Below are 27,400 nucleotides of genomic sequence, written 5' to 3' on the forward strand. Positions count from 1 at the left end.
CTCAAACTTGCTACGAGTGCGTATTTTTGCATGTATGGAAGCACCTGAATCTTTCTGCTTCGGCATTGTTATCCCAATGTCTGAATGTATTCCGAACTGGGTGAGGTGGGTGACATGGGATTAGGACCTGATATGTTTAATCTGTAATACCAACACAGTTAAAGTTGATGCCTCAATCGCTAGGCCATCGCACTGCTTCGTATTTATATTTGATACTAATATTGTGGTATTATTTTCTGGTCTTTTTAAATAAAGTATATTAAAATGACTAAAACTGCCACGGAAAATACTGAAGATAATAAGATGGATACTCCTGATCCTGACACAGAGCCACCAATGGAGTTAGATGATGAAAGAAGTGAAGAAGTAGCGGAACTTGATCTTCCAGAGGGAATTACAATCCCACCTAAACCATTGGCTGTTGGTGTCGGTGCTGCAGGCGAACCACGGCTTATGATAACTCATATTGTGAATCATAATTTTAAATCATATGCTGGAGTTCAAGTACTTGGACCATTTCACAAAAGCTTTTCTGGAATTGTTGGACCAAACGGAAGTGGGAAGTCCAATGTTATTGATTCTATGCTTTTCGTTTTTGGGTATCGTTCCAACAAATTGAGGTCAAAAAAAGTATCAGTGATGATCCACAACAGTGAAAATCATAAAAATGCAACAAGTTGTACTGTTGAAGTTCATTTTCAATCAATTATTGATACAAGTGAAGATGAATTTGAAGTTGTGCCCAACAGTCAGTTTTGTGTCTCTCGTACTGCTTCTTCGGATAATTCATCTTACTATTGCATTGATGGAAAAAGAGTTCATTTTAAGGAAGTAGCCAAATTCCTTCGTTCAAGTGGAATTGATCTGGATCACAATAGGTTTTTAATTCTGCAAGGAGAAGTTGAACAAATTGCCATGATGAAACCAAAAGCACAAACAGCACATGATGAAGGAATGCTGGAATTTTTAGAAGATATCATTGGTTCTTCTCGGTTCAAGGAGGCAATTGAAAAACTGGCAAAATTGGTAGAAGAGTTGAGTGAAGAACGCGGCGAAAGACTCGCAAGAGTCAAACATGTCGAAAAAGAGAAAGATGAGCTCGAACCTTTGAGAGATGAAGCACTTGACTTCTTAAAAGCACAGAATAGAATGGCTGAATTGCAGAACAGACTTGTTCAAAATTATATTAGTAATATTAGCAGAGAAGAGAAAGAATATGCTGTACAGCGAGATGCTCTGAAAGAAAAAATGACTGGAATGGAAGAAGCGCTCAAGATGATTACAGAGGAAAGAAGAGAGAAAGTGAAAACAGTCAAAAAGATTTCAAAGATGTTGGAAAAGCAAGAGTCGTTGTGTCAGCAAAAAAAAGATAAAATGGGTGAATTAGAACAGACTAACATCAAAGTCTTTGAAGATCGCAAACACGCAAAAGCAAAGGCAAAAGATTTAGCCAAAAAAGTTGAAAAAGAAAAACGCAAATTCAAGGAACTCCAAGAAGTGCCAAGCGCTCATGAACGGGATTTAGAAACATTGACAAAAGCACTCGAGGGTTTTGCAGTAAGGAAAAAAGAAGCAGATGAAAATCTTACTGAAGTCACGAGAAGTTTGAAAGATGAAACATCTGATCTTCAGATGAAGATTGAAGAAAAGGAGAAACCCCTCATGGAATTGATGAAAGTTGTAAATGATACAAAACAGGTAAAAGATATGGCGGCAGCAGAACTTGAAATTTATACAAGCAACCATGAAAATGCCGTAGTTGCTCTTGAAAAGGTCACTTCAAGAATTCAGGAAGTAACTAGGATGTTGGAAAGCAGCAGAGAAGAAAGAGAGAATCTCAATCATTCTCTACCTGAGCTTGACACAAAATTAAAAGAGAAGACAAAACATTTACAAAATCTTAAAACCCAGGAACAAGATTTGTCAACCAAACTACAAGCTGCCAGAGGACATCTTGCAGATGCAGAGCATTCTTCAAAATCTGCCAAATCTCAAGGGAAAGTAACAGATTTTTTGATGCAGCTAAAAACCTCGGGAAAATTGCCTGGGATATATGGAAGACTTGGAAATTTGGGAGCTATTGATGAAAAATATGATGTTGCAATATCATCTTGTTGTCCCGCACTAGAAAATATTCTCGTTGATAATATTGAGACTGCACAGAAATGTGTTCAAGCCCTCAAGGTGAATAATGTTGGTCAAGCAACCTTCATTGCATTGGATAAAATGGATCGCCATAGGTCACAAGTTCAAAACAAACCAAGGTCTGCACTTCCTCGCTTGGTCGATTTGATACGTGTTAGTGACGAAAAGTTTAAAGTTGCATTTTACCACGCCTTACGTGATACCTTAGTTGCTAGCGATCTTTCTGAAGCCACCAAGGTAGCCTATGGTAAAGATCGCAGATGGAGAGTAGTCACTATAAAAGGAGAGATCATTGATACTTCCGGTACTATGACTGGTGGCGGTAACAGAGTAGTGAAAGGTCGTATGGGATCAAAGTGCGTTGCACAAGAAGCTGTTCCACTCGAGCAACTGCGAAAAATGCAAAGTGAAGCTGAAGCAATGGAGACAAAATTACGCTCTCTTAGGGGTGAGATTGCACTTGCTGAAGAAGCAGTTGAACAACTCCAAAGAAAATTGCGTAATTCAAAGTGTAGAACGGAGGAGCTCGAACAAGAGGCTTCTGGATTAAATCTTCAACTTAAACAGTTGGAACAACAAAAACCATCGTGTGAAAAAGAAGTTAAGAAAACGAAACCCGATCCAAATAAACAGGAAGAGATGAAAAACAAGTTGAATAAAGTTACGAAAGAATACAATTCTGCTGTAGCAAAATCTAAAAAAGTTGAAGCAGAAAAAAACAGTTACCATGAACAAATTGATGAAATTAACAGCAGGAAACTGAAACCAGCACAAGAGGCTCTTGATAAAATCATCAGTGAAATGAATGCTTCTAAAAAGAAAATCACAAAACTAAAAGTTGGTATTAATACAGCTGAACGTAACATTCAGAAAAGCGAAAAATCGATTGAAGCACTAGAATTGGAGATCACAGAAAATGAAGAAAATTTGAAAAAATTAGAAGAACAATGGACGCAACTCGAAGAAGAAGCTTCAGAACTTTTAAAAGAAACCGAAGAAGTTCAAAAAGAAAAACAAGAAGTGAGAGTTCAATTACAAGAATGTCAAATGGCGCTTCAAGAAATTGAAGAACGTGAGAACAAGACGAAGGAAGGTAATAGAGAATCAATTCATGCTCTCGAAGATATGAACGTGGAAATTGAAAAAAGGAACGATCTTCTGAGAAAATGGCATGACAGACTTAAAAGCTTGAAACTAACTGCAATTGATGGTGAAACCCCACCTGAACTTCCTACATTATCAGAAGAAGAGTTAGAAAATTTTGACGAAGAAACTGTAAAGTCTTCGATTACAATGCAAGAAGCTCAATTAAACAATATGCAACCAAACATGCATGCGATCGAAGAATTTAAGAAAAAAGAACAGGTCTACCTTCAACGAGTTGCGGATTTAGATGAGATTACTGAAAAGCGAAATAAATACAGAGGTGTTCATGATGAACTACGTAAGCGACGTTTAAATGAGTTCTCAACCGGTTTCTCTGTGATTACTAATAAATTGAAAGAAATGTATCAGATGATTACACTCGGCGGTGACGCGGAATTGGAATTTGTTGACTCCTTGGATCCGTTTTCAGAAGGGATTGTTTTCAGCGTTAGACCCCCCAAAAAATCATGGAAAAATATCTGTAATCTTTCTGGTGGAGAAAAAACACTCAGCTCTCTTGCTCTTGTTTTTGCTCTTCACCATTATCGACCAACACCTTTGTATGTTATGGATGAGATTGATGCTGCGTTGGATTTTAAAAATGTGTCAATCATTGCATTTTACATCAAGGAACGCACAAAGAATGCTCAATTTATCATTATCAGTTTACGAAACAATATGTTCGAACTTGCCGATCGTCTCGTTGGAATTTACAAGACGGATAACTGCACAAAAAGTGTGACGATCGAACCTGCTTTGATCGCTGCGAAAGTTGCTCAACGTACACAAATGTCTGCTTCATAATTTTCTTACATTTTAACATGATTTTGAATCGTTTTACACTCTAGAATTCATTCTATTTCATGTTGTTCAGTTGATATTTAAATGATGTACAGTAGTTCCTATTTTGATAAATACTGATTCAATTACTGAGTCTCTCAATTTTATATTTTGTAGTTATACTCATGGCCATGAGTCTTTTGTGTGATTACTGTTTTTTGATTCTCAATTAGTCTACCAAATTACAATTGTAATTGTAAAATAGTGTGTTGTTTTCCGAATTTTGTCTTTTAGGATGTCTATAACAGGTTGAAAATAATGCTATGATTGAATATAATAAAATTCAATGTGTTTTAGTAAATTTTTGAACTGGTAAAATTTCTTCATTAGTTCATTTTAAAAAATCATTATGTATGCTTTCTTTCGTTTGTACCTGTCTAGAATGCTCGAAAGTTTACTTTTGATTTGTAAATAAAGTTTAGTTTTGTATATATTTCCAGTTGCCATCTTTTCTATATTTCACTGCCCAGATTTTTCCTACTGTTTGTCATTGATTTTGTTGGAACTTTGTTATTTGTTCGATTGATTGATCTTAACAATACAAAAATTCTCATCATGGAATTCCACTTGTCATTTTTCCAACTTAATTAATGCACTGCCAAGGAAATACTTCCTATGAAAGATAAATAGTGAAAACAGATTTTTTTAACTGGAGTTGTTTTTGTTTTGATACAAGATGATAAAAAAACAGAACCTAGGTAATTTGGAATTCTTAAGTGGGTCCCAACCGGGGGCCTGTGGTCCCCCAAGGGGCCACAATACTAGGCGCAGCATTGATCTTCCTAACTTCATAGCCTGATAAGTTTATTTCACAGGGTGTTTTCACTTTCTTGTATATAAATTGTTTGAATGGAATTTGGAATCTACCAATCAAAATAACACTATAAATACCATTGAGCTCTGCGAATTCTATGTAGATACTAACATTCTACTGTAGATACAAATAAATAATTTGAATTTCTGAGACAATGACAATTACGCTGCCTTTGGCTTTAACAAAGTAAATTGCGGTGCTGTATGAAAGGGTGCTCGTATTTTTGGAATGAGGAACAGGGGGGCTATGGGTGTTGAACACCCCCGGACAGGGGGCCACGAGTCATAAACGGTGCGGAACCATTGTTCTGGAGCACCCATAATAGATTACTGAGATTTTTGCGTACATTCGTACAAAAACACAAGAGAATGGAGTGTTTAATAAATTTTCGTAGGAATAATGAAGAAATTTATGGGTTCTGTTTTTTGGGGTCGCTCTGTATATTGATAATTTATAATCAACATCTATTTTCATATTTGTAAGTTTGGTATTTCTACATTATCATTATCAAACAGATATAGTAGAGTGAATGAGTAAAGGTTTGCCATATTATAACAAAGTTTGGAATGTATATAAACAGGTTGCTTAGGTTATTGTGATGCATAATCTGGGGCGTTCATTTAGTCAAACACTATTATAATAAAACAATTCTGGTTAGTATATTCTGAGAACTGATTTCATAACAAAATTTGAAATTGTAAGGGGACTCCATGAACACCCTGTATATACGGAATATTCTGCATTTTTTATTTCACCATTCTATATTGTGCTTCATTTTCTTTTTTTCTCCAACCAACCATTTCTGAGAAAAATGTCTGCTCTATTTGCATTGATATTTCTACTGTTGTGGATTGCTTTGTTCATTTGTATTGTTAAAATGTATATAATTTGACTTAGCTTTAATCTATGTCAAGTAATTTGTAAAAGTTCTAAAAAGATGGATTTTGAAGGATCTCTGACTCCACCGCTCTCTCCTGGAATATTGAACAGTGAACCTTTTGTTGATTCTTCACCTATACTTGGGGTAAGACTAACTACTATTGTTTATTAATTAATATTGGAATCAACTTATATAAATTTGAATAGTAAATACGAATATAAAATAGGAAATAGGATTTCAACAATGAACTTGTGGGACATGATTTATACTTCATTCCTGTGGATTGTTTTGCTACATTCTTGCCGTTGCTATTGTCGAGAAAAAATGTCTTCCATTCGTAACTACCGTAATAAACCAACTAATCGATTTCAAACTATCAGTAAATGAAAATGGATGAAGCGAATTTTATTTTAAAATTTTTATAATTAAATTATTGTTTTTCAGGCAAAGCATAGGAGTGTTCAGCACAGTGACGAAAATTTGAGAAAAATCGATATCAAGTGCGTAGGTATGGATTGGAATGTGGTATACCTATAAATTAATCAACGTACAATTTTTGATTATGTATGCGACTTGCTTCTCTGCTGTTTTTCATGAAAAAAGTGTAATTTAATTTTTCTTGTGTGTTTAATTTTTCATTGTAGAATACCCTGGACCTGTTGCATGCAAGCGTACCATTCACAGAGCTTTGTATGGAATTGACAGCAGCTTTGAGGAAACATATGTTGGAAATGCACATACATATTGGAACGTAGTACCGTAAGTCATTTGTAGTAGAGTATTGAATGTGTATTATGATAGTATGGTTTTATTGTTTCATATCTTATTGTAGCTCCCTACTATTCAGTGGGTGGTTGGGTAGGTGCCTTGTTCGGAGCAAACTTGTGAGACATCTTGTAAAATAGTTTACTGCAAAAGTGTCAGTGTTTTATGAAGACATATGCAGAGAGATATGCCCATGAAATTGAATTGTCATTGGCATCTTGTTTTGCTTAAATTTACTAGTAAATTACGGGTAATAAGCCTTTTTCTTATTTCGTTCCAGATTTGCTGATATTACAGATTCAACTCATAATTGTGAAGATTACAGACGAAATATAATGAACGAAAATAAGTGTTTAAGTTGTTTGAATGATGCTGATGAATGCTCTGACCTATTTTATCAAGGTACATTTCTATTTTAATTTTTTTTTCTTGTAAATCAGTTGAAATTAAAAAAAAAACTACGAGCTGAAAAAATAATAATGATAAATGGTTAAGAGCTGGAACCACTAAAATATCTAGTAGCTCCACCTTGATCTATTATGCCAAGTTCCAGCTTCAACAAAACGCCACAGTTCCGGTTCCCCAGACCTGCTTCACTATGTCTTATCTTTTGGTGTTTCTATGTCACTTAATTTCTTTAATATACCTAATATATGTGACAATATCTTTACACTTTTATTTGTATAAAAATATATTTTACTACAAATTGAACTTGCATGAAATAATTTTAGACCGCATTGATTCAAATATATTTTAATTAATAATCAGGATTGCCTTGTGCTTATTCTTTTATGTATTTAGAATTCTTATATTATCCATGTGGTTGACTATGTGGTTGTGGTTGTCTGTTAACCTAACTTTCTGGAAAAGGTGTTATAGCCTTATATTCAAAGAATTATACCCAAAGTTTCAGTAATCCAGGCCACTTTGCACAAAAGTTATGTTCTCTATACAATAGGTTAAACTTTCGAGTCATAACTTGCTTATTTTCTTTTCCAGCCATGATGTATCTTCAGGATCTTGATGACTGTGTTAAAATTTGGATGAAAATGACGAACATGAACAATATTCATTATGTCAATGTGGCAAAAAAATACAGAAAATTAATCAATGAAACACTTGCTTTTGTCTGTGAATTTGTTCAACTGTGCAATACCGAAGATGAAGGAAATATTGGTGAGCCATCCAGTGTTATACATTTGCTTCCTTTTTTGAATTATTGTATGCTGTATCAGTCATTAATTAACATTTATTTTGTCTCCTTCACAATACATCTTATGATGAAAATATTAGGAGATCGTTCAAATCATGATTTATTCACTAGGACAGTGGTTCTCAAACTTTCTTTATTTGTGGCCCTCTCTCAAAGGACTCTCAACACTTGTGGCCCCTTGGTCTTTTCTGAAAATATCCAATTTTCGCTTTTATTGAATTTCCATCAGTTACTTGATGCACCGGTACCACGTTTAATAATAAAAGCCAACAAATGGTAGCAAAAACATATATGCGTTACAGTCGAAAAATTGAACAAATAGCAGCCAATTTACATTGAATCAATGTAATCAGCGTGAAGGGTAACTGATGAAAGTCATTGCTTGTGATCCTGAAAGGGAGCTGAACGTTCAATTTGAAAAACTTTGTACTAGAAATTATTTCAATGGACTCGCTGGATAATAAAGATACTTTTTCTGATTTGAATACAGTTGAAAAAAAATCAGCTGTGAGCTGTCGTGAAATTTTGTCGTATTGTGCAACAATTTGTTAATTTGCTTTTTATTTCAGATTCTATCATTCAGATAGTGAATATGTTAGTGATGTTGAATAATCAGATACAGAATTCATTGCAAAATTGTTTGAAAGGAATATCAGAGGAAGATATAGAAGTTTCTGAATATGGTAAGGAATTGTACAATGTACAGTAGTTATGTAAACTATTTTATATGTAACAAATATAGATCTTCAGAGGAGATTGATTATTTAAGTCGTTTTGAAATTCATTATATTGAATATTTTGAGTTCTTGATTTTAAGAATAATTTAAAATAGATTTATTCAAAAAATTATTCGAGCAATTAAATTCTCCAGTAACACCTATTCAATATCTGAAAATTGTTAAATTGAAGTACCTTGTTTTGATTCTCTCTTGTTTTCATTTTAAAAAACTATTGACTACTTAGGATTTGGCCATTCTTGATGGAAACAATATAATGCTACACAACCTGTATATACTCAAGATAATGAAAAGCATGTGCTGAAAATGTAAATCAAACTTTTTTGATGACATTTATATAAATTCGCTGCTCATGATACTGCTTCCTAGACTTATCTTCATTCTTCTATTGAGATGGAAGAATCAAAAGCACACCACTCAGAGAATTGCTTCATGTGTACGTGGACATCAACTCTACATTTCTTAAACTCCTTCCACTTATTTCAAAATTTTCATCTGTTACCAGAAATTTGGATTCAATCAAGGTAAACAATTTCGCCATGGAACGGATTTTTATATTTATTCAACGTTTATACAATTCAGACAATAAAAGACAATCGAACTATTGCACACGGTTTCCATGTTTCGTTGCAGTTTTGCTCCATCAAAAAGATTGAAAACTATCGTTCTAGATCAGCGTTTCCCAACCTTTTTTTTGAGCGATCAGAATATTTTTTAAAATAAATAATGTAAAATCTCAAATACTAAACACTAAACAGCATGCATTACTTTTATGCCCGCAAACTTAATGACTAATATAAAACAGAAATTAGAAGTGAGAATGCAGCCCTTGTTTGCCGACACCGAGTTTTTGAAACGAAGGCATGGATTTACCTAGCAAAATGAATGCTGCCAAGTTTTTACAATTTGATATTTTCCACATGTACAATTACCATTGAGCAACAATACCATACCAAATAATATAATAAATAAATTTTTGTTGAAAAACAAGTGACCCAAGAATATTTGCACTGGGTCCCGACCCATAGGTTGGGAAACACTGTTCTAGATCATCAACTAAGAAGGGTGTCATGGTATTGTGTATTCAACTGTAGGCCCTTTCTCGCTCAGTCTACTCCCTATTTAAGATCCTTTTGTGTCCGTTGCCCCAAGAATACTTGAACGGGATATTATTAAAAAGATAAGTAGGAATAACAGCAATAAGTAGGAACCACGAAATTGATGGTCGTTTTGGGATGATGTTCCAGTAATTTGTCAAATGAGTTTTTATGTAATCTTTATCATTGTGACCATCGAGATCAGACAGAAGAGAATTTACAGTTGGATACTAGCAATGCACAAAATACGCAACATTTCTTGGAAGATGTTATGTTATTCCTATGTATTTGATATGGTTAAATTCTAGACTAATAATTTTAAGAAATCAGTTGCAATTGTTGTTTTCCACATCACAGATCTTTTACAACAACGGCATCGAGATTGATGCTCAGGATTTTCATCGTAAGATTATAAGAAAAATCATCACTCAGACAGTAGGATTTGCAATGGAAAAATATCACAAATTATCGGCCAATTTTAAAAATAATAGTAAGCTAATGTAATTTGTAACCTGTATATTATGTTTACCTATGTTAGTAAATTAAAACATCACAGTAACTTCTATTCAATGAAATATGCAAACCTCCAATTGTCCATTATGATTTATTAATGTTAACTTCTAAGTTATGATACTGCACAATAACAACTGGTTTATTTCTTCTACCTTCATCCTGAAATGCAATTTTTTATTTCACTTTGCTCTTTTTGTGCAATGTGTGTTTTCTGTTTCGATTTCAGCAGTATCTCTCAAAAAATGGAAAAAAACACTAATTTTTGCACATTTTCAAGTGCATATTTATCACGGTTCCATTACATTTGAACCCACGACAATTACACCTACATACTATTGCACCTATGGTAATTTTTTGTTGTTTCACGGATATTTGAACCCATGCTAACCCTAACCCATGGGTTTTTAGCACCCGCATATAGATTGAACCCGCAGATATACACATGGGTTCAAATGTACGGTCACCATTTATCACGTCTCCATGTATTTTTGTTCTAAACCCCCTTTTTTAATTGCCCAAATGCTTGCATTCCAACAGTTCATTATACTGGTTTTTATTATGCAGGAGGGCAGTTTATTCAATCAAGTTTGTTCAACAATACTCCGTTTCCATGTTTGTGTCTTCAACAACTTCTTGTTCTATGTATCTACACTATATCAAAATTGCAAACGCAAAAATCAACAGATAATCTTGATTCAATGGATACACAGTCCAATGTACTTGATGCTGGTTGTGTGAATTTTCCATTAAAAGCAATTGCTCCTTCAGTTTGGAAGACGATTTCTGAATTGCTTTTCTCAATTATACAGGTTTTGTAGTTATTTTTTTTTAAACTGCATTCATTTTCACACCTTGCTGCAACCAGGAGCTACTATTTTTGTGAAGACTGGAATTTTTCCAGTTCGGAATTTTTTACCAAAATTATTGCATCATGAGTTAGGTGGTGGGCATGAGATTTGTACTCGGGAGTCGGAATGTGTAACATTTTTATTCTGAATGAGGTTCTGTACAAACAGTCACTTACATTTAGCGGTTTGATGGTTACTCCCGTGGTATGTGTACTGGGTTAGGCCATAATTTTATTCCGATTTTCCTTATTTAAGTTCTATTACGAGTTCGGGGACTGTCTGTGTTAGCCAAGTGAATATCCCCCCTTGCCAATAGGTTTTAGTCCATTTACACAACTTGATGTAAAGTAGACTGACAGAATTATTCATTAACTGATTGTGGGGAGCCGAATTCAAAATTATGATTAAAGTAATTACTTATGAGTCTTGCATGTACAGAATAGACATGCAGATCTATACAGTAGGCCTACATAATTCTAATTTATAATGAGCAAATTTAATAATTTACACCCAGATTTGGGCCAATGGAAGTGTGGGGCTCATGGTTGCATACGGGTTGCATTGGCCTGAGGCTGGCCCGTCTTTGGTGTGACAATAGAATTACTTTTATTCGGTTACATTCTGAATTTAATTTAGGTTTCTCAAAGTAAAAGACTCAAGCAGCAGGATTCTCAACATATAAAAGGACCATCCTTACCTTGGTTTGATCATATACAAGATTCTTTATCATTCTGTTGGTGGTATACGTGGCATGCCGCACATTTGTTTTCATTTGATTCCACAGGCAATTACCAGGTATTGATTCACTTATATGTTTTGCTATTAAGTTACTGTAATGGTACTTTTATTGCTGACTTGCGAGTCGATTCATTATCGTATATTTTTATACAACTTTTGCTCTAAACAAGGATCTGTACAAGGCAATGATCTACTTTATTTCGAAAGTATTGTTAGTTTTTCGATTTGGTATCGCCCACCCAATTAATCACACCATGGATGAAGTGGTGAGCATGGTTCTTGAACTAGATATTTTAATCTACGATCCCATTATAGTTGAGTAGTATGCTTTAACCACTAGGATATCTGTTTTCACAGAAATCTCCTCACAGAGCAAGGTAGTGTTGAGAATTTAGCTTTTTAGCACTGTTCTTTTATGCTTATAAGCTGAAAAACTAATAGTTAACGTTTGTGGGTGTCTAGCTACAAAACTATTCCATAAATAGTAGAAACAATAAGTGTGAGATGGCCATTGGTTAAGAAATTTACTTACCGTAAGATGTCATCGTGATCGTGAGTTAAAGTCTTTTGTTCAAAGCCCATGTGCTCCACCTCACCAAGAGTGAATCAGAAAGAGTTCTATTCGTCCAACCAATATCAGCTATTTACTTTGCAGTGGCACCTTGTCCAGGGTCCAGAGCTAACAGCTAATGAACGAGCCATATAAAAAAGATGGTTGGGAACCTTGAAATATCTGAAAAGTAGAAGTAACTTGTATTTTTGTTCCAGGTGCATTCTGTGACTTCAACCTCATATTTGCCAATCCTCAGTCGGTTGATCAGACTTTCTTTAACAAGTTGTGATGGTGATTCAAAATTAGTTGCTGCTCATTTAATATGCTATCAAGCTATATCATCGTTTTGGAGAAAAACTTCTGATACATTTTCAGGCAATGTTACGTCACCCGAACTTGCTCATTTTCATTTAATTTGGGCTCATTTTAGCAAAAAACTTAACTCTGTGAAACAAAGTGATAAATCAGGTAAATGGTGAAAATTTAAGGTGTTTTTACACTATCAAATTTGAAGAAATTTCTGTTCAAGCATTAAGAAGAATTGTAAATAAATGGGGTTCAACATTGCCTTCCTAATCTTCTCACCCTGGGTAAGGAAGGGGGGGGGGGGGGTAAGATAGGAGATTTGAGCCTCAAGTATTTAATCTACAATATAGCACCAACAACATCAATACCTCTTGGCCATAGTTTTCTAAATTAAGAATTATTCCTGGAGGGAAATCATTTATTTGAGGGAAGGAATTTTACTTTGTATTCCTGTGTAGTAATACTGATATTGTTTAGTTGATTTAGCATCATTGTAAATTGTAATACATATTTATGAACAAATAATGAAACCGAAACCAGAGTGCGAGTTGAGTGTATCGTTTAAAAATAGTTTAAATCTTAATCTGAATCTTTTGGGTGTTCCTATTTATCAGTTCGAACAAGCGATATCCAATTATCTGATAATATTCATAACAATATTCCTTTATCTTATCTCTGTTTTATCTTTTTCAAATCACAGGAATTAACAAGTATACTATGAAAGAAGATAAATCACTTTCTCCACTTGTATGGATAACTAAATGTGAAAATTATTTGAAATATGAAAAACAGTATCTTGCTAATGAATCACAACATATTTATGAAGATTCTTTCAATCGATTTTTATCAATATTTGGTGAACTATTGAGCATTGGATGTTGGGGTGCATTGAAGGACAGGTAAGGCTAACATTGTGTTGTTGTAATGCCTGTGGAATCAGAGCATTGCATGTTTTTATTAATACAGGATACTGGAGTCATTTCTTACTTTCTACTTCGGAACCGTATGCGGCTTATTTGGATACTTTAACAAGCTAGTATGTGTGAGAAATAGGATAACTTATTTCTTTATCTGAAATACAAAGTACATTTGCCAGATTTCGTTACCGGTAGATTATTGTCAAGCTTTATCAGATTCAAAGCAAGGTATAACTGTAAAAAAATAGAATCTTCAATTATGGAAAGAGATGATTTGATACTTTGCTTAATAACAATGAATAGTTGCTCTTTTCATTCCAGATTTTATTCCAAAATCCAGTTGAATGACATGAAAAATCTGAACGATACCGGAATGTCAAGATTGTATAAAATCTTTATATTGATTTTGCTATCAAGTGAGAATGACACTGAAAGAATAAACGCAGTGAAGAAATTATTGGAGTTTTTAAATAGTGCATATCTGGGAAAAACTGACTATAGAAAACAAAAAGTCATGTTAACAGGTAAAGCTATTGGAAATGTACTTTCTTATAGGCAATGTTCTCATGTCATTTGTTGTTGGCCTGGTGGTTCATTAACTTATGTGGCTGGACATTACGAATGCACTCACATCCAGGGCTGGAGGGTTGGTTAGAAAGCACAATGGCTTCAGCCCCATAGCAACAGTATATTCAAATAAGGCTCTGGAATTGGAGTTTTGGTTGAGCTTCGGCTCCGTAGACATTTTTTTTGCACCATCACCATGATACAACCTAAAATCATTTTTGTAACAGTGGGCTTCAAATATAAGGGTTTCAAATTTTTAGCTGAAGCTTTTGCTATTAGCTGAAAAAGATAAATTATATTATTTCATAAAGTATTAGAATATTTTAAATTGAGGACTTCAACATAGGACGAAACTTGAAAAAAAAAAACTGTTCTGAAACATATATTTCTAGCTTCTTATTGAAATATTTAGTGACATCATACCAAACTTATTATTAAAAAGCATTTATTTCTCTGATTTTTTTTTAAATTAAATTTCAACATTCACATTTTTGTTGGGAAACTCCTGAAATGTGAATGAATAATTAGATGGTTAGGAACTGGAGCCAATAAAATTTCTGGTGGCTCCAGCTTCATCTATTACGGTAAGCTTGATTTCAGGCATTGACATCTCAGTCCTGCATTTTTATCTTAACCCTGGTTGCTCTGTGTAGAGATCACAGATTAAATAAAACACTGTAGGGAGCAATGTTCACTTATAAGCACCCTTTTTTTGTGAAAACTGCAAGGCACTTTTGGAATTTTTCCAGAGACTGCAAAGTCACCATTATTTTTTTTAAAAAGAGACAATTTCAGTTGACAAATTGCCATACTCTTTTGTTGTTGTTGCCTAGTGTACAAAATCTTATCCTATTTAAATGTTAGATATTGTCATTAAACAAGTTGTTCTAATTTACAGGTTTATTTTCATGTGTCCACCTTGCTGTGAGATTTTCAATAGATATGTCTGCAATATCAACTAAATGTGGGAAAATGATGTCATTTGTATTCAAGTATGATTATCATTCAGTAATATTAAACCAGCATTTGAAAAATATGTGACAAATTGTCAAATTTAAAAGATTTTATATGGAGTCAAATTGGTTTGTCGAAAGAATTTAGTTAAAACGCGGATTCAAAAATTGCACTGCTATATTATCATTTTTTGAGATTTATAGAAATTCGGAATCGGTCCGAATTAACTTGGCATTACCTTAGCATCAAGCGCCAGGAATGACCAAAATTGAATAATCTATATTTAATTTAATATTTAATAATCTATATAACAACATGCATATTGAAAGTCGATGTAGGATGGAACAAATAATTTGTAAATGTAGGGAATTTAAGAGTAACAGTGATTTGATTGTGGCTCCATATTTACGGGTTTAAAAAGGCTTTTTTAGTCATACTTCAATTTTTCAAAAGTGATGATTTATTAAATGCGAATATTCTATATTATTCATAAAATCAAAATTTTGAAATATTGGAAATTAATTAATTTAAAATTGTTTCGATTTGGACATCCCTTGATTGAATTTTTTTGTGACTTTGAAATATGCCTTAACTATGATATATCAATGAAGAATCATTTTATTATTTATTATCTCGCTGGCTAAAGTCAAATGTCATATGCTAATTGCAAATCATTCTTTGTTTTTTTGTAGATTATTTTCAAGCAGTGATCAAAATATGGATGCACGTAATTCATTGTGGAGAATCATCTCATTCTATTTGCAAAATTTGTCAGAAATTTGTCGAAGCTCAAGTTCATTTCATCTTGGTCAAGTATGATGTATTTAAATTATGTAGTAGGTAGGGCTGGTCAGCTTGTTTGAAATAACAATGGCTTCGACTCCATCTCTGGAGCTACAGTATATCTAAATTCTAAACTGTGGATTCATTTTCAGAGTTTTATTTTTATACTTCAGAGCTAAGCTAGACACAACCATTGAATTTTCGGTATGAACGCTACCATGAAACATCATCCCAAATGCAGTTTGTGGAAATGACTTAAGGATTTTAATTATACAAATTAAACTTGAAACTTTTGGATTAATATTAGAAATTGGATTTTGGGGAAAAAAATTATAGGCTAAAGATGATAGATTTCAATATTTTCATGAAGTATTAGAAAAGTGTAAATGTGAAAAAATTATCAGATTGGTAGGAGCTGGAACCACTAGAATCTGCATTACATTTTCTTTGGTAAGATTGGCTTAAGCTCTTTTATGTAAATTTTATTCAGGCTTGATTTTCCCGTCATAAGTTTGTGGTTACCCATTTTATATCATAATGTATGTTTAAAATGTTTATTTTCTTCTCAGCATCTTCTTGTACCAGCGAGTGGATTTGGAATTGCTCTCAGTAAAACACGATCGAGTGAATCCATCATTGTCCTCGAGAACATTTCTGCTTGCATAACGACTTTTTCGTGAGTATACTGACATTGGTTTATTCTACTATACGGAATTTCCATACCTATAAGATAACTAAGATAGAAGGCTACAGCATAATCAGGGCTTATGCCAAAGTAGCCTAAGTCCGTGTAAAAAATAATTTACATTTTTTTGTTGTTTTTCAAGGATTCACATTTTCAGCATTTAATTACTAAGATGTATAAGTGTTGGGTAGGTTAGCGGTTCCCAAACTTTCTGTTCTTGCGGTGAGAACTTATCCGGGAAAAAACTCGCGCCGCACTCACAAGAAAAAAAATTGCTACTGGTATTCGATATTACAAAGTTCGTTAACTTGTATGACTAAGTAATAAAGGCAAAAGGTCAACTCTTCTTCTCTGCCTGATTGAAATACCGAAAATTTAACTTGTGTTCGCTAAACTCGGCACAGCAGATAAATGAACTGCAGCGCGCAAAATTAGTGCAAGTACTGCGTAATTCTATTGTTTCCCCTTTGGGATCCGCTGGGGTAAGCAATGTCTTTCCAAAATAGTAGCTTAGCATTTTGCATATCAGTAAATATCAGTGATTGGTTCGGTTGTAAAGAGCCTTGCTCGCAGCAAAACGTGTAAATATTCTTGATATAAGAAAATAACTGATATTTTTGATATTCCAGATCACATCTCAAGCATTGTGAGAGAAAAGAATCAATAACAGGTTGTGTTTTGCTGTTACAAAACATCGTCAATCAATCGATTCCATGGATAAAGGAGAAATCTAGAGTCGAAATAACATATTCAGAAGAAATAGTTAATGTTGTAACAGATTTATGTCTCTTATTATTGCAAATGTAAGTTGTATTTACATAAATCTGTTATATGGCGGTAACAAACAATTTTGAGTGTATACACCCACAGGAGTCACAACTGTGGGGCCATATTTGGCAATATTTTTATTTGTATTGGAGTCTAAGCTGGAATAGTCGAAGAGGAAATTTGGAATTCTATAAATTTGGAATTTTATAGTTCTAATAGTGATAATTGAAGCCAAAATTTACGATGGAAATTAGGACGGCATCAGGTTGACAAAGCATTCTTTTCAGTAAAACTTATGAAAGTTTGCCTACTAAGTTTTTGTGGTAAAAATCTGGTTTGGTTGGAAGTCGCCTAATCTGGTGTCTGACACCCGTATATCCTTGCATAGAATTCGATCTCGCATAAAAACTGCCCCTCAAATCGTAACGCATCATACGGCCCCAATCACAGCAAATGGTTGCAGAAGAGAATTAATGAAAATGATAACCATTATTGTTATGTTTCACTTTTATTAATAACGGTAAGAAGTGTCCTAAAATCTTTCAAATTCATTCTCAGTTACTATCATTGTCAAACTCCCCAAAAAGATCTTTCAAGTCTTTCAATGTATATATGACTTTATCATCATCCCACATTTTGTTTGAGTGCGATCAGAGTTATGCGCATATAAGCCGAATTTTCAGTGCGATCAGGATATACATTACTTGAAATTTTTGATATCCAGGAGCGGAGCTATTTTTGAATGATTCTGAGTTGGCCGCAAATTTTTTTTGTTGCCATATCTCTGATGGTATATTTGCATATCTAAATAGCCTAGTTTGATTTTGTGAAATTTGTTTTCACAGCCATGACTTCTTTGAATGGATCTTTTCTGTATATTCCCACTATTTTGGTTTTCCGAGTTGTTGCTAAATGTTTTTAAGTACATTATTATTACAGCATTCTATAAGGATTTGTGTGGTCTTGTTACTTTATCTTTCTTCTATAGTCTCTTTCTTTTATAATTAAATGGTGTCATGGATTGGTGCAATGAAACGGTTTTAAGACCTCATGCAAGCATATTTTTCCACTGCGAACTTTTCCGAACTTTCGGTGACATGAGACAATAGGTGACATTGAGGTATAAACCTGTTTTTAGACACACTGGGAGTTGCTCAAAAATGTTAATATATAAACGCATCTGAATTTATAGATTTATTTAAGGATATTTATTAAACACAGCAGTAACACATACCGATAAGTTGCGATAACCTTTGACCCCGGTACAACACTAATAATATCTATGCCCAAATGGTTATAAATCTACACGAGCATGTATAATATCTTTTTTAAGAAGCTCCATAAAACGGCTGTAAAACAAAATCATAATCCAAACCGTCTTATCCAATCTAGTGATCAGAAAAGTTTGTGTGTTCCTTTGTACCATTGAAATATGGTTTCTCACAATCACTTTTCCAGGTAATTACTGTGTTGTTACTGTGGTGTGGAAAGTTGGCAGCGTACTTATAAATTCTTAATTCAATCAACAGAAAAAACACAGCAGTGGATTTGCCACCGATATCAGCCTCACTTCCAAATGTTGTGGAAGATTTTAGTTGTTCATCTGAAGTCAAACTAAGGACAAGATTTTTATTTCTCGTTGGAATATTATCTCAAGAAAATGAAGAGATGGTTCTGTTTCTTAATAATAAATCAGTCGAATCGGACTCTTGTAGATCGTCAGTTATACAAGGATGTCTGAAATGTGTTATTTCACATTCCAATGAAACGGACCAGACTCATCTAGTAACGTAAGTTCTTTGACTGGGCTTGTTGCAGTAAGGATCACAAGCTAGTGTTGTGATTTTTTGTCTATGTATCCCATTATTAAACATTACTTTTTAGAAGCTTGAGTGCACTATACCAGGGCGACTCAACTATTCTCCCCAAAGAGGCGTACACAAAATTCAAGAATTACCGAGGTCTGATCATTTCAAAAAATATATTTTAACTATGCAAACAAAATTTTGAATGCATCGTTTCACAAAATTCAAAAGCAATGCCCATGTCGAGCTTCAGTATGACGATAGCCTACTTTACTGAAAAGATGTGAAATATTCTTCCTCATTGCACCTGTAAAAATATATATCACAATGACTTGAATTATATATAAGACTAAATCTTTGGAATATATTAGTTGCGAAGAATGATTTTCCACAAAACCACAGCGTCCACAAGAATTTTAGCAAAACGATTCATTATTCGACGTGTTCAATAGCAAACTTATCTGGAAATTGTTAGTCTTGAGAAATCACTTTTCTCCGTTTTTGCCAATTATTTCAATCTCGGAGCTGAAAAGTGAGAGTATACTATTTTGCAAATTGGGTTATTTGATCGGAAATGTATCCAAGTAATCGTTAATTAAAAGTTCGATTGTTACGCCACCATTGACATCTTGCTGATTATCTAATGCTAGCTGCTAGGGCAGCGTTCCCCAACCTTTTTTGGTCGCGGACTATTTTCTCGCCAGCGAATACCTTTGCGGACTCAAGGTGCGTTTATTGCAACCGTACTCTGTGCGAAGAAGCAATAAAATTACGCAATTACGCGTTCGTTAAAAAAAAGTCGACTTTTATAGCGTATAATGGCCTTCTCTGTCGCACAATATTCAATTCGTGACAACGACAACAATTTAAAATGTCTTTCTATTTTGATTTAATTGTGTTCATGGTAACTCGCGGTTGCGTTTATTGCAACCGTACTCTGTGCGAAGAAGCAATAAAACGTAGTACTATATATTTACGATAAAACCAAACACAACAGAATTTTAACGAATTTCAAAATTGGAAATTCGCCGCAATTACGCGTTCGTTAAAAAAAAGTCGACTTTTATAGCGTATAATGGCCTTCTCTGTCGCACAATATTCAATTCGTGACAACGACAACAATTTAAAATGTCTTTCTATTTTGATTTAATTGTGTTCATGGTAACTCGCGGTTGCGTCGACTTACAACAGGAAGAAAGCATTCCTTCTTTTAAAATGCCACGGCAATCTGCGAACATAATAATGTGAGAATATATTGCCCGATTATATTAGTTTTGGTACATATTTTTTGCGATCTTGCGAATTTGTAATCACCGTTAGAAAAATCTTACTACCTGCTATAAATTTCCCGAAAGTACAAACTTGATTTAGTACTTATTGAAAATATATTTAAAGTACATATATTAGTAAATCAAAAATACATATTCATCGCCTTTCTTTAAAATAATTTAATTGTGATCATTACTTATCGATCTCAGGATTGGTAAGTATGTTGATAGGTTGCGAGATTGAATCTGCTCCAGATTTTGCATGTTCATTCATCTTATCTTGGACCAGAAGCCTATTGATTTTGGGCGAATTATGGCATATAATTAGTGAGTTATTAATTAATTAGTGATGCAATTAATTAGTGATTAGCAATTAACTATTGAGTAAGCGCGCTGTTTTAGGGGATCCCCTAACTTTCGATCGATAAGTCTTCAGTCTCTGACCGATATTCTCGTATTTTATTTTGATTCGTATTTTTGTGAATGCGACAAATCTGAGCTGTTCGTACAACACTTACGGCGCTCCAGTACTGTATGTACCAATGTGGAGGCAGTAAAGCAAAGAATCCTAAGGGTAAATGCCCTGGTACGTATACTACAGTAGCACCCGTAAATTTTGCGATTTGCAATGTCAAAAAAAGCATTTTTAATCGGTCGCGAACCATCATAAAACAAAACTTATGGTGTTCTCTGTTTTATTTTTAGTATTTTGTATTGCCGCTTTCCAATTTAGAAAATTAGGATTTCCACCATTGACATCTACCAGAAAAAAAATTATTCCTCGTTGTTTGAACTCGCGAGAAACACCACTTAGGTATATATCGAAGCGTGTGCAGACTCTTGTGTTTTTGTCGGAAATCCTTAAGTTTGATTAAGCGACGCGCAAGTGACCTGTGGCGTCACCTGTTTCCAAATTTTCAAATAGTAAATTGCTATTCTAATAGTTGAATATTCGAATATATGCCCAGTCCTACTCAGCAACCAGTTATAAGTACTCGATTAATGTTATGTGAATAAACTTGCTTTTTATTTGTTATGTAAATTCTAACGTAAATCTTAACCTGGCTGATAGTTCAGTTTCGCAAAAATGTTTGCGACCCGCTGCAGTAAATTTCTGGCTCGTTGCGATCTCATTCAAACGCTCCGTGGACTCGGGTTGGGAAACACTGTGCTAGGGAGTAAACAAGTGAGTCGATGCTCTGAGAACGCCTATATTGCCATAGCAACTGCTATGAAAGTTTTTTCCTTAAGTGGTTTAGCGAAAAATGTATTGATTGTGGAATAAAAATAAATGTGCATTCAAAGTCAAGAAGTAGCCACGGTCCAAATTTAATGTTCGAAAGGTCCAGATTCGGACCGTGATTTGCCAGTTGAGTAGCCCTGTTTTAGCCCTTTTGCGTGTAAAAATTGATTTCACCGCAACCCCCATTGAGGCTTTCGCGGCCCACTGTGGGTCAGAAACTCCAGTTTAATGAGCTTCACATTGGGTTAGGAAAGATAATGCTAGGTAATATGACTCTTCAAAAATTTCTCATTTGAAATTAGAAAATAGATTTCTTTTATATAATGTTTATTCATGCATTTCGCCCAATATATTAACTTCATGGTGAAGTGTTGGGTATGAGATATTTTACTTGCGATGAAGGCACAGTTAAGTCAAACGTTTTAACTGCTCAGCGTCACTCCCCAGTCTTGTTGTTGTTATCCATCTTGCATTAAACTAATATTTTTTGGAAAATTGAACTAGGATTCATGTATTGACAACATTTACTTGGTAGTAGGTAATTTTGCAATTAACGAATGAACAAGTGATTTCGATTTTTTCATGTCAATACAGAGAGATGGTATTTTGTACTGAACTGCAAGTAATTTTTTCTTGTTTACGTCCTACTTGTATCCGTACGCGTCAGTTGCCACATGGATGCTTGAACGAGATAGTATTAAAAAGAATATTAAGAATAGCATAATCTCTTTCCACGATATCTCTTTCTAACGGAAGCTTACAAATATACTTGCTATCCCGTAGAAAGAGATTGGGTTGTTCTTAATTTCTCCAAGACTCTTTAAAATTGTATGTCAGTTTCTTGAGTTTGAGTCGCTACATATCTCCCCAAAACTGGACTTAGGTTAATAGTTTATTACCTAACTAGTTATGCGACTGTTTTTGATTCTTTTTCTGTGAACAGGTCTTTGTTGAATATTGATGTTATTAAGGAAATTTTCAACAATTCAACATCATCAATCAATCCGTGTTTTAACGACTTTCTCTGCGCTCTAGGATCAAGATATGATGCCTCTAAGGTAAGCTTATTTTTATATTCATAAAGTTCTTTTGGCTCATTTTTACACGATGTATTTATACCACTTTCACTCTGAACAAAACACTTCATAAGCAACCACGGATAGGTCGAGATCTACTATAGTTTGGAAGGACCGGAATGGCGGAATCATCCCAGTTTTACAATGTCTACTCAATTTTCTTACTCGTCTTGTGTGAGGTGGTGGGCATGAGATATGATCCCAAGATTTTAACCTGCGATTCCATCATAGTCAAGTCTAATTCTTTAACCATTAGGCCACCAGTTTGCATCAGTAAATAATGATGATCGCTTTCATAATGTAACAAGGGTTTAATCAGACTTATTATTGAAAGACGGGAAATGCATTCAACAATCAAATAGCATGGAATATTATTGCTGATTAGGAAAATGCTATTCATCACATTTATAGACTGTAACCACTGTATATTCTCACATACAATCGCTATTTCAATGATCAAATTGGACATATAGCCAATGATGGCTCAATTTAAATGATTTACTATTTCAAATACATTCTAAACTTTACATTTGAATATGGCATATTTTATGTTCTCTTATTGGTCTTGTTCGAGAGCAATGATGGAAAATGAATTTGGTTAATCAGATTAGTTTAGTGATGTTTGATTAGTTTTCTATTTTGCACGGTGTGGAAAGTTGAATGAAGTAACCGCTAAGCAACCCATTGCCAAGTGACATATCCACCAATGAAATTATATATTTAATATGAACTTTAGATACGGCCAATTTTACAGTCAACACTTCCACCTCGATATCGAGTTGTAAATAGGTTCAACTTTTCTAGTCATTTTTCTAGACGTTCATTGAACGTAAGGAAAGAAGAGAGCAGGCTACTGTATGGTTTACACCTCTATCTGATGTAATACGTTCTTTTTCTAAATCTTCGACGACCACCGACAGGGAAACCACATTGAATATCTATAAAACTTGCGGTCAAATAGTTCAGCACTGTTCTAGGTTATTGTATGCCTCCGTGAGTATGCGATTTTCAGTTTTACAAAATAGGTTTCACTGAAATATGACTGTTATACTTGCTTTTTTGAGTTGTGTGCAGCACTTTTAAAATCCTAATTTGAATTCGAAGCAGTTATCAAAGTATTAGCAAAATATCGATTCAATGAGGAATATCATAATGTTCATACCTTAGAATAGGATTAAAGAAATCTTTCATTCGAAAGATAACCTTGCGTTTTTCATGAGATCTGGATCTCTTTGTTTACTGAAGTTGTAATTTAGTCCCTGATCCCATATATTACTTTTCATTGTCAATTGTATTCTCATCCAATACTGCGTCATTCGTAATTTACTCTGTGCATAGATAACTCTATTTCTGATCATAGGTGTTTTTACCAAATACTTGACTATTCCAAATACATTTTAAAAAAATGATCTGGAATTCCGAATACAGTCTAAAATTCCACAAAGCATATATTTTATTTACATTTCAAAAATCCAAGAACATGGGAATAGAGCTTTAATAATATTATCATAATGAAGCAGACATAAATAAATCAAATAGCATTGAAATGCGTGACATTCAATATTCCTATTAATACTGAAAACGATATTCGAAGGTCACGATTTTTGAATATTAAATTCGAATTGGACATCCTTGGTATTTATTGCAATTTTGTACAAGTCAATGCATTTCCGCATATTGGAAAATGTCAAATACTTTGAAAAGAAATAAAAACAATTTTGAAATAAATTTACAATCTCCAAAAAGCTAAAGCTTGAAGCTGATCTCTGAGCAGTATGTTCCGTTTGCAACCAATGTTAGGTCGTATAAAATATTATAATTTTAACTGAAATCAAGTTCACAGATCAATTTTAGTTTTGAACTCATATTTCAGGGTAAATCGGGAATCATAATTCAAATCATTGATACTTTGATTCTTCCACTATGGATTTATTCATCTCAAGATAAAAATGCTCATTTAACCGTGTTGAGAGTCATTGGTCATACATTGCATATGGTGAGTTTTTTATTTATATTGAAATTAACTCGTATTGAAGACTATTAATCAATAGGAGATTAGGAGCATGATCTTTGCTGATTTTATCTAAGTAAGACTGACTAAGTTGCTTGCTCACGAAAAAAGCATTCCAGCTCAAAATCAGGGATAGTTCTCAAACTGGATGCCCTAGAGCAGGGGTGTGCAACCTTTGATACGCGAGGGCCAGATACAAATAAATGGATGAAACCGCGGGCTGCACCCTCACTTAACATCTAGTAGTAGCTATCTAGTAGTTGCAGACAAAATTTTGGTTATTGATCGTGTGACATGCGTTGTTCTTTTTGCACAAGCTCAGATATAGACATTGCAACACAAAGGAATTGGGATAATCGAACTCGCACATACTAAATTAAATTAAAAACTTGTTTCCCGGGTCGCACACCCCTGCCCTAGAGGACCGCAGAGTAATTTCCTCAGTGCAACGAGCTAATCCCTCTTAGTTGGTGCCATTCATGTTGTCTATATTAATTTGAATTAAATTATGATTTGTTCATACTTTTTCGACTAAATGTTTATTTCTTTTACCTTCCAGTGTTAGTTTTTCGTATTAAATATGGCAAACAATATAACCATTGGAAACACCTTAGTTACCTTAAATAGGCAAAAATAGGTATTTTATAGAAAATTAGGGGGAATGAAAATTTTGTAAACCACAAAAATTCACTGTTTTGAATAATTTATAAAATTTGACATTGAATACATTCTAGAGAGGGTTATGGTAAACGGAGGAATCTGTGGAAGTCATTGTAAACTGATTGAAAGTTTATTTGAATGTGGAATAGTTTGGATAAAATTTATGTTGACTTATCAGGAAAAAAACTAGTCCATTTATTGTCCGACCATCAGATATCAAATGCTTAAAAGGATGAATTACTTCAAATTCCTTAAATATTACTTTATTTAAGTATATATTTGCTCATTTTGAATGAAGTCAAATATTCGTTTCATTTTGTCTGGTCTGAATTCACTGTATTTGACAAACTTTCATTTTTCTGCAGTATATTAAAGGTCTTATGTCACTGGACTACAAGCGTGATAGTTATGTCAGGAGAGTGATGTCTGATATATTCAACATATACTTGACAAGGTAATTGGTCTAGGTTTTCAAGATATTGTGATTGTTAAAATCAAAAAAAGTTTCAAAGAGGTTTCAAATCCTCTACAGAAAGTAGTGAATAATTTTGCAACTGATAGCGGAGCAAAGCGAAAAAGTTTTCTCTATAGACGTTAGATAGAAATGTTTTTCCAATATTTTATATTTAATTTAAAAATCGAAACTATTTGAAACTACAGCAATTGATTTGTTACTTTTGTTATACTGAACTTCTCTTTACAAACAAAAAAACTAGCTTGTTATTTTTATGAATCAAATGCAACAAATAGCAGCCATTGTCTATGACCTCACATTGTCAATTTAATTCTTTGTTTTAACTTTCTCATCTGAATTGCTGAACTGCATTTTATTCCCTTGATTCAATTTCCTCGTATATTTTTTTGTTAGATTTCCCACTGCCACAAATTCTGCTTCTCATCCGTTTCGACAAGTACTTGCGGATATTAGGACAAATCTAGAACATCGCACTTCAATAATAAGATCATTAAAAGATTGTTGTAAAACTGGTCCTAATTCAGACACAAAGCTCACCATGGTATGTTCCTAATTTGTATATATATATATATATTTGCTCCGAGCAAAGCTCTGCACAAGTGACCTACTATAATTTGGATTTACCAGAATCAGTATAGACCCACCTAATTTATTACACCCTGGGTGATGAGTGCTCTTATCCCAATTTTAGTTCTATTACGAGTTTGAGGACTGTCTGTGTTAGACAAGTTCCCATAGTAACGTCTTTAGACAACTTGATGTGAAGTAAGCGAATAAAATTAGTCACCTTCATATTGGTACACACACTTCTGGAGTGTGTATTGATCACTTCATCAATATGAATTATTGGTGTACCAAAATTTAGACTGGTAGACATTTATTTACAGTGGTTTATAATTTTTTCAGGTAATCGAAATTCTGCATTCTTGGTCCTTATCGGCGAATAGTTTTGTTCCCGAGGAGATTGCAGAGATATCGCAGTTAATCAAACAAGCAAAATTCACTTTGAGAAGTCTACCTGCAGTTATGTCCAAAGTCAATCATATGGAATCCATGTGCAATAAATGATGTGTTAGTCCTGCTATGTTTACAAAAGTTTATTCTTAGAAATAAATGGTAGTTTTTCTAAATGTAAACCAAGTGAATTATTTTTAGCTGGAATCTCAGAATTTTAAGATCTTTCTCAGATTTTTTGTACTCATTCATATTTTCGCGAATTCTCTGTTGAAGACTAATTGCGAGTTACTCTAGTACTGGTTAAAAGAATTTTCTAGATAAAATGTGGATGTGATTGCTTTGTTATAGTTGCGCTGAAGAATTAAAAAAAATATTCTTAGGTGTTTGACTCGCTGGATTCCAACAACTAATCCAGGGCTAGGCAAATTACGACCCACCTGATGCTTGTACCTTGACTATTCTGTTTATATACTCCCGTCACTTGCTGAACTGTTCCACGCATGCATGCAACAGCATTTGAAGCCCTATAGTTTTTCAGGCTTGAGGAATTTCCACTTTCCCTCTCAATTGGATGAGAGGCTGTGGTATACATTCTGTCAATTCCCCAGTATGAAATCCTATACTTGCTAGTAAAAT

The 27,400-nt window shown here is 33.9% G+C and overlaps 2 protein-coding genes across 3 annotated transcripts; both read left to right on the plus strand.

The window, feature by feature from the left end:
• The first annotated feature begins 227 nt into the window (after positions 1–227).
• LOC120336925 (structural maintenance of chromosomes protein 4-like) lies at positions 228–5,842 on the plus strand. The gene has a single exon (XM_039404721.2). It carries the CDS (start codon positions 265–267, stop codon positions 4,093–4,095), a length of 3,831 nt encoding a protein of 1,276 aa, XP_039260655.2. The 5' UTR covers positions 228–264; the 3' UTR covers positions 4,096–5,842.
• On the plus strand, positions 5,839–27,365 carry LOC120336926 (protein MMS22-like). Of its 2 annotated transcripts, none has more exons than XM_039404722.2 (24): positions 5,839–5,969; positions 6,270–6,333; positions 6,470–6,584; positions 6,871–6,992; positions 7,590–7,766; positions 8,373–8,486; positions 8,934–9,064; positions 9,995–10,127; positions 10,715–10,959; positions 11,635–11,793; positions 12,505–12,757; positions 13,296–13,494; positions 13,834–14,036; positions 14,978–15,071; positions 15,726–15,846; positions 16,386–16,492; positions 17,131–17,304; positions 18,799–19,059; positions 22,529–22,643; positions 23,478–23,654; positions 24,535–24,657; positions 25,698–25,786; positions 26,201–26,348; positions 26,714–27,365. In XM_039404722.2, the coding sequence occupies exons 1-24, from the start codon at positions 5,883–5,885 to the stop codon at positions 26,873–26,875; spliced, it is 3,573 nt and encodes a 1,190-aa protein (XP_039260656.2). In that variant the 5' UTR covers positions 5,839–5,882; the 3' UTR covers positions 26,876–27,365. The 2 variants fall into 2 exon arrangements, with proteins under 2 accessions (XP_039260656.2, XP_077975967.1); XM_078119841.1 differs by having other exon boundaries at positions 5,888–5,969; positions 6,270–6,325.
• The last annotated feature ends 35 nt before the right edge of the window (positions 27,366–27,400 follow it).

The sequence above is a fragment of the Styela clava genome, chromosome 2, assembly GCF_964204865.1.
Source record: "Styela clava chromosome 2, kaStyClav1.hap1.2, whole genome shotgun sequence".
Classification (NCBI taxonomy): Eukaryota; Metazoa; Chordata; class Ascidiacea; order Stolidobranchia; family Styelidae; genus Styela; species Styela clava.

What these genes read in the sequence shown, in the direction of transcription:
- LOC120336925 (XM_039404721.2), top strand. Translation starts at nt 265, where the DNA reads ATGACTAAAACTGCCACGGAAAATACTGAAGATAATAAGATGGATACT.
- LOC120336926 (XM_039404722.2), top strand. Translation starts at nt 5,883, where the DNA reads ATGGATTTTGAAGGATCTCTGACTCCACCGCTCTCTCCTGGAATATTG. An exon ending in GAAATTTGGATTCAATCAAG is followed by an intron (nt 9,065 to 9,994) that starts GTAAACAATTTC and finishes TCCACATCACAG; the next exon opens with ATCTTTTACAACAACGGCAT. An exon ending in ATGATGTCATTTGTATTCAA is followed by an intron (nt 15,072 to 15,725) that starts GTATGATTATCA and finishes GTTTTTTTGTAG; the next exon opens with ATTATTTTCAAGCAGTGATC.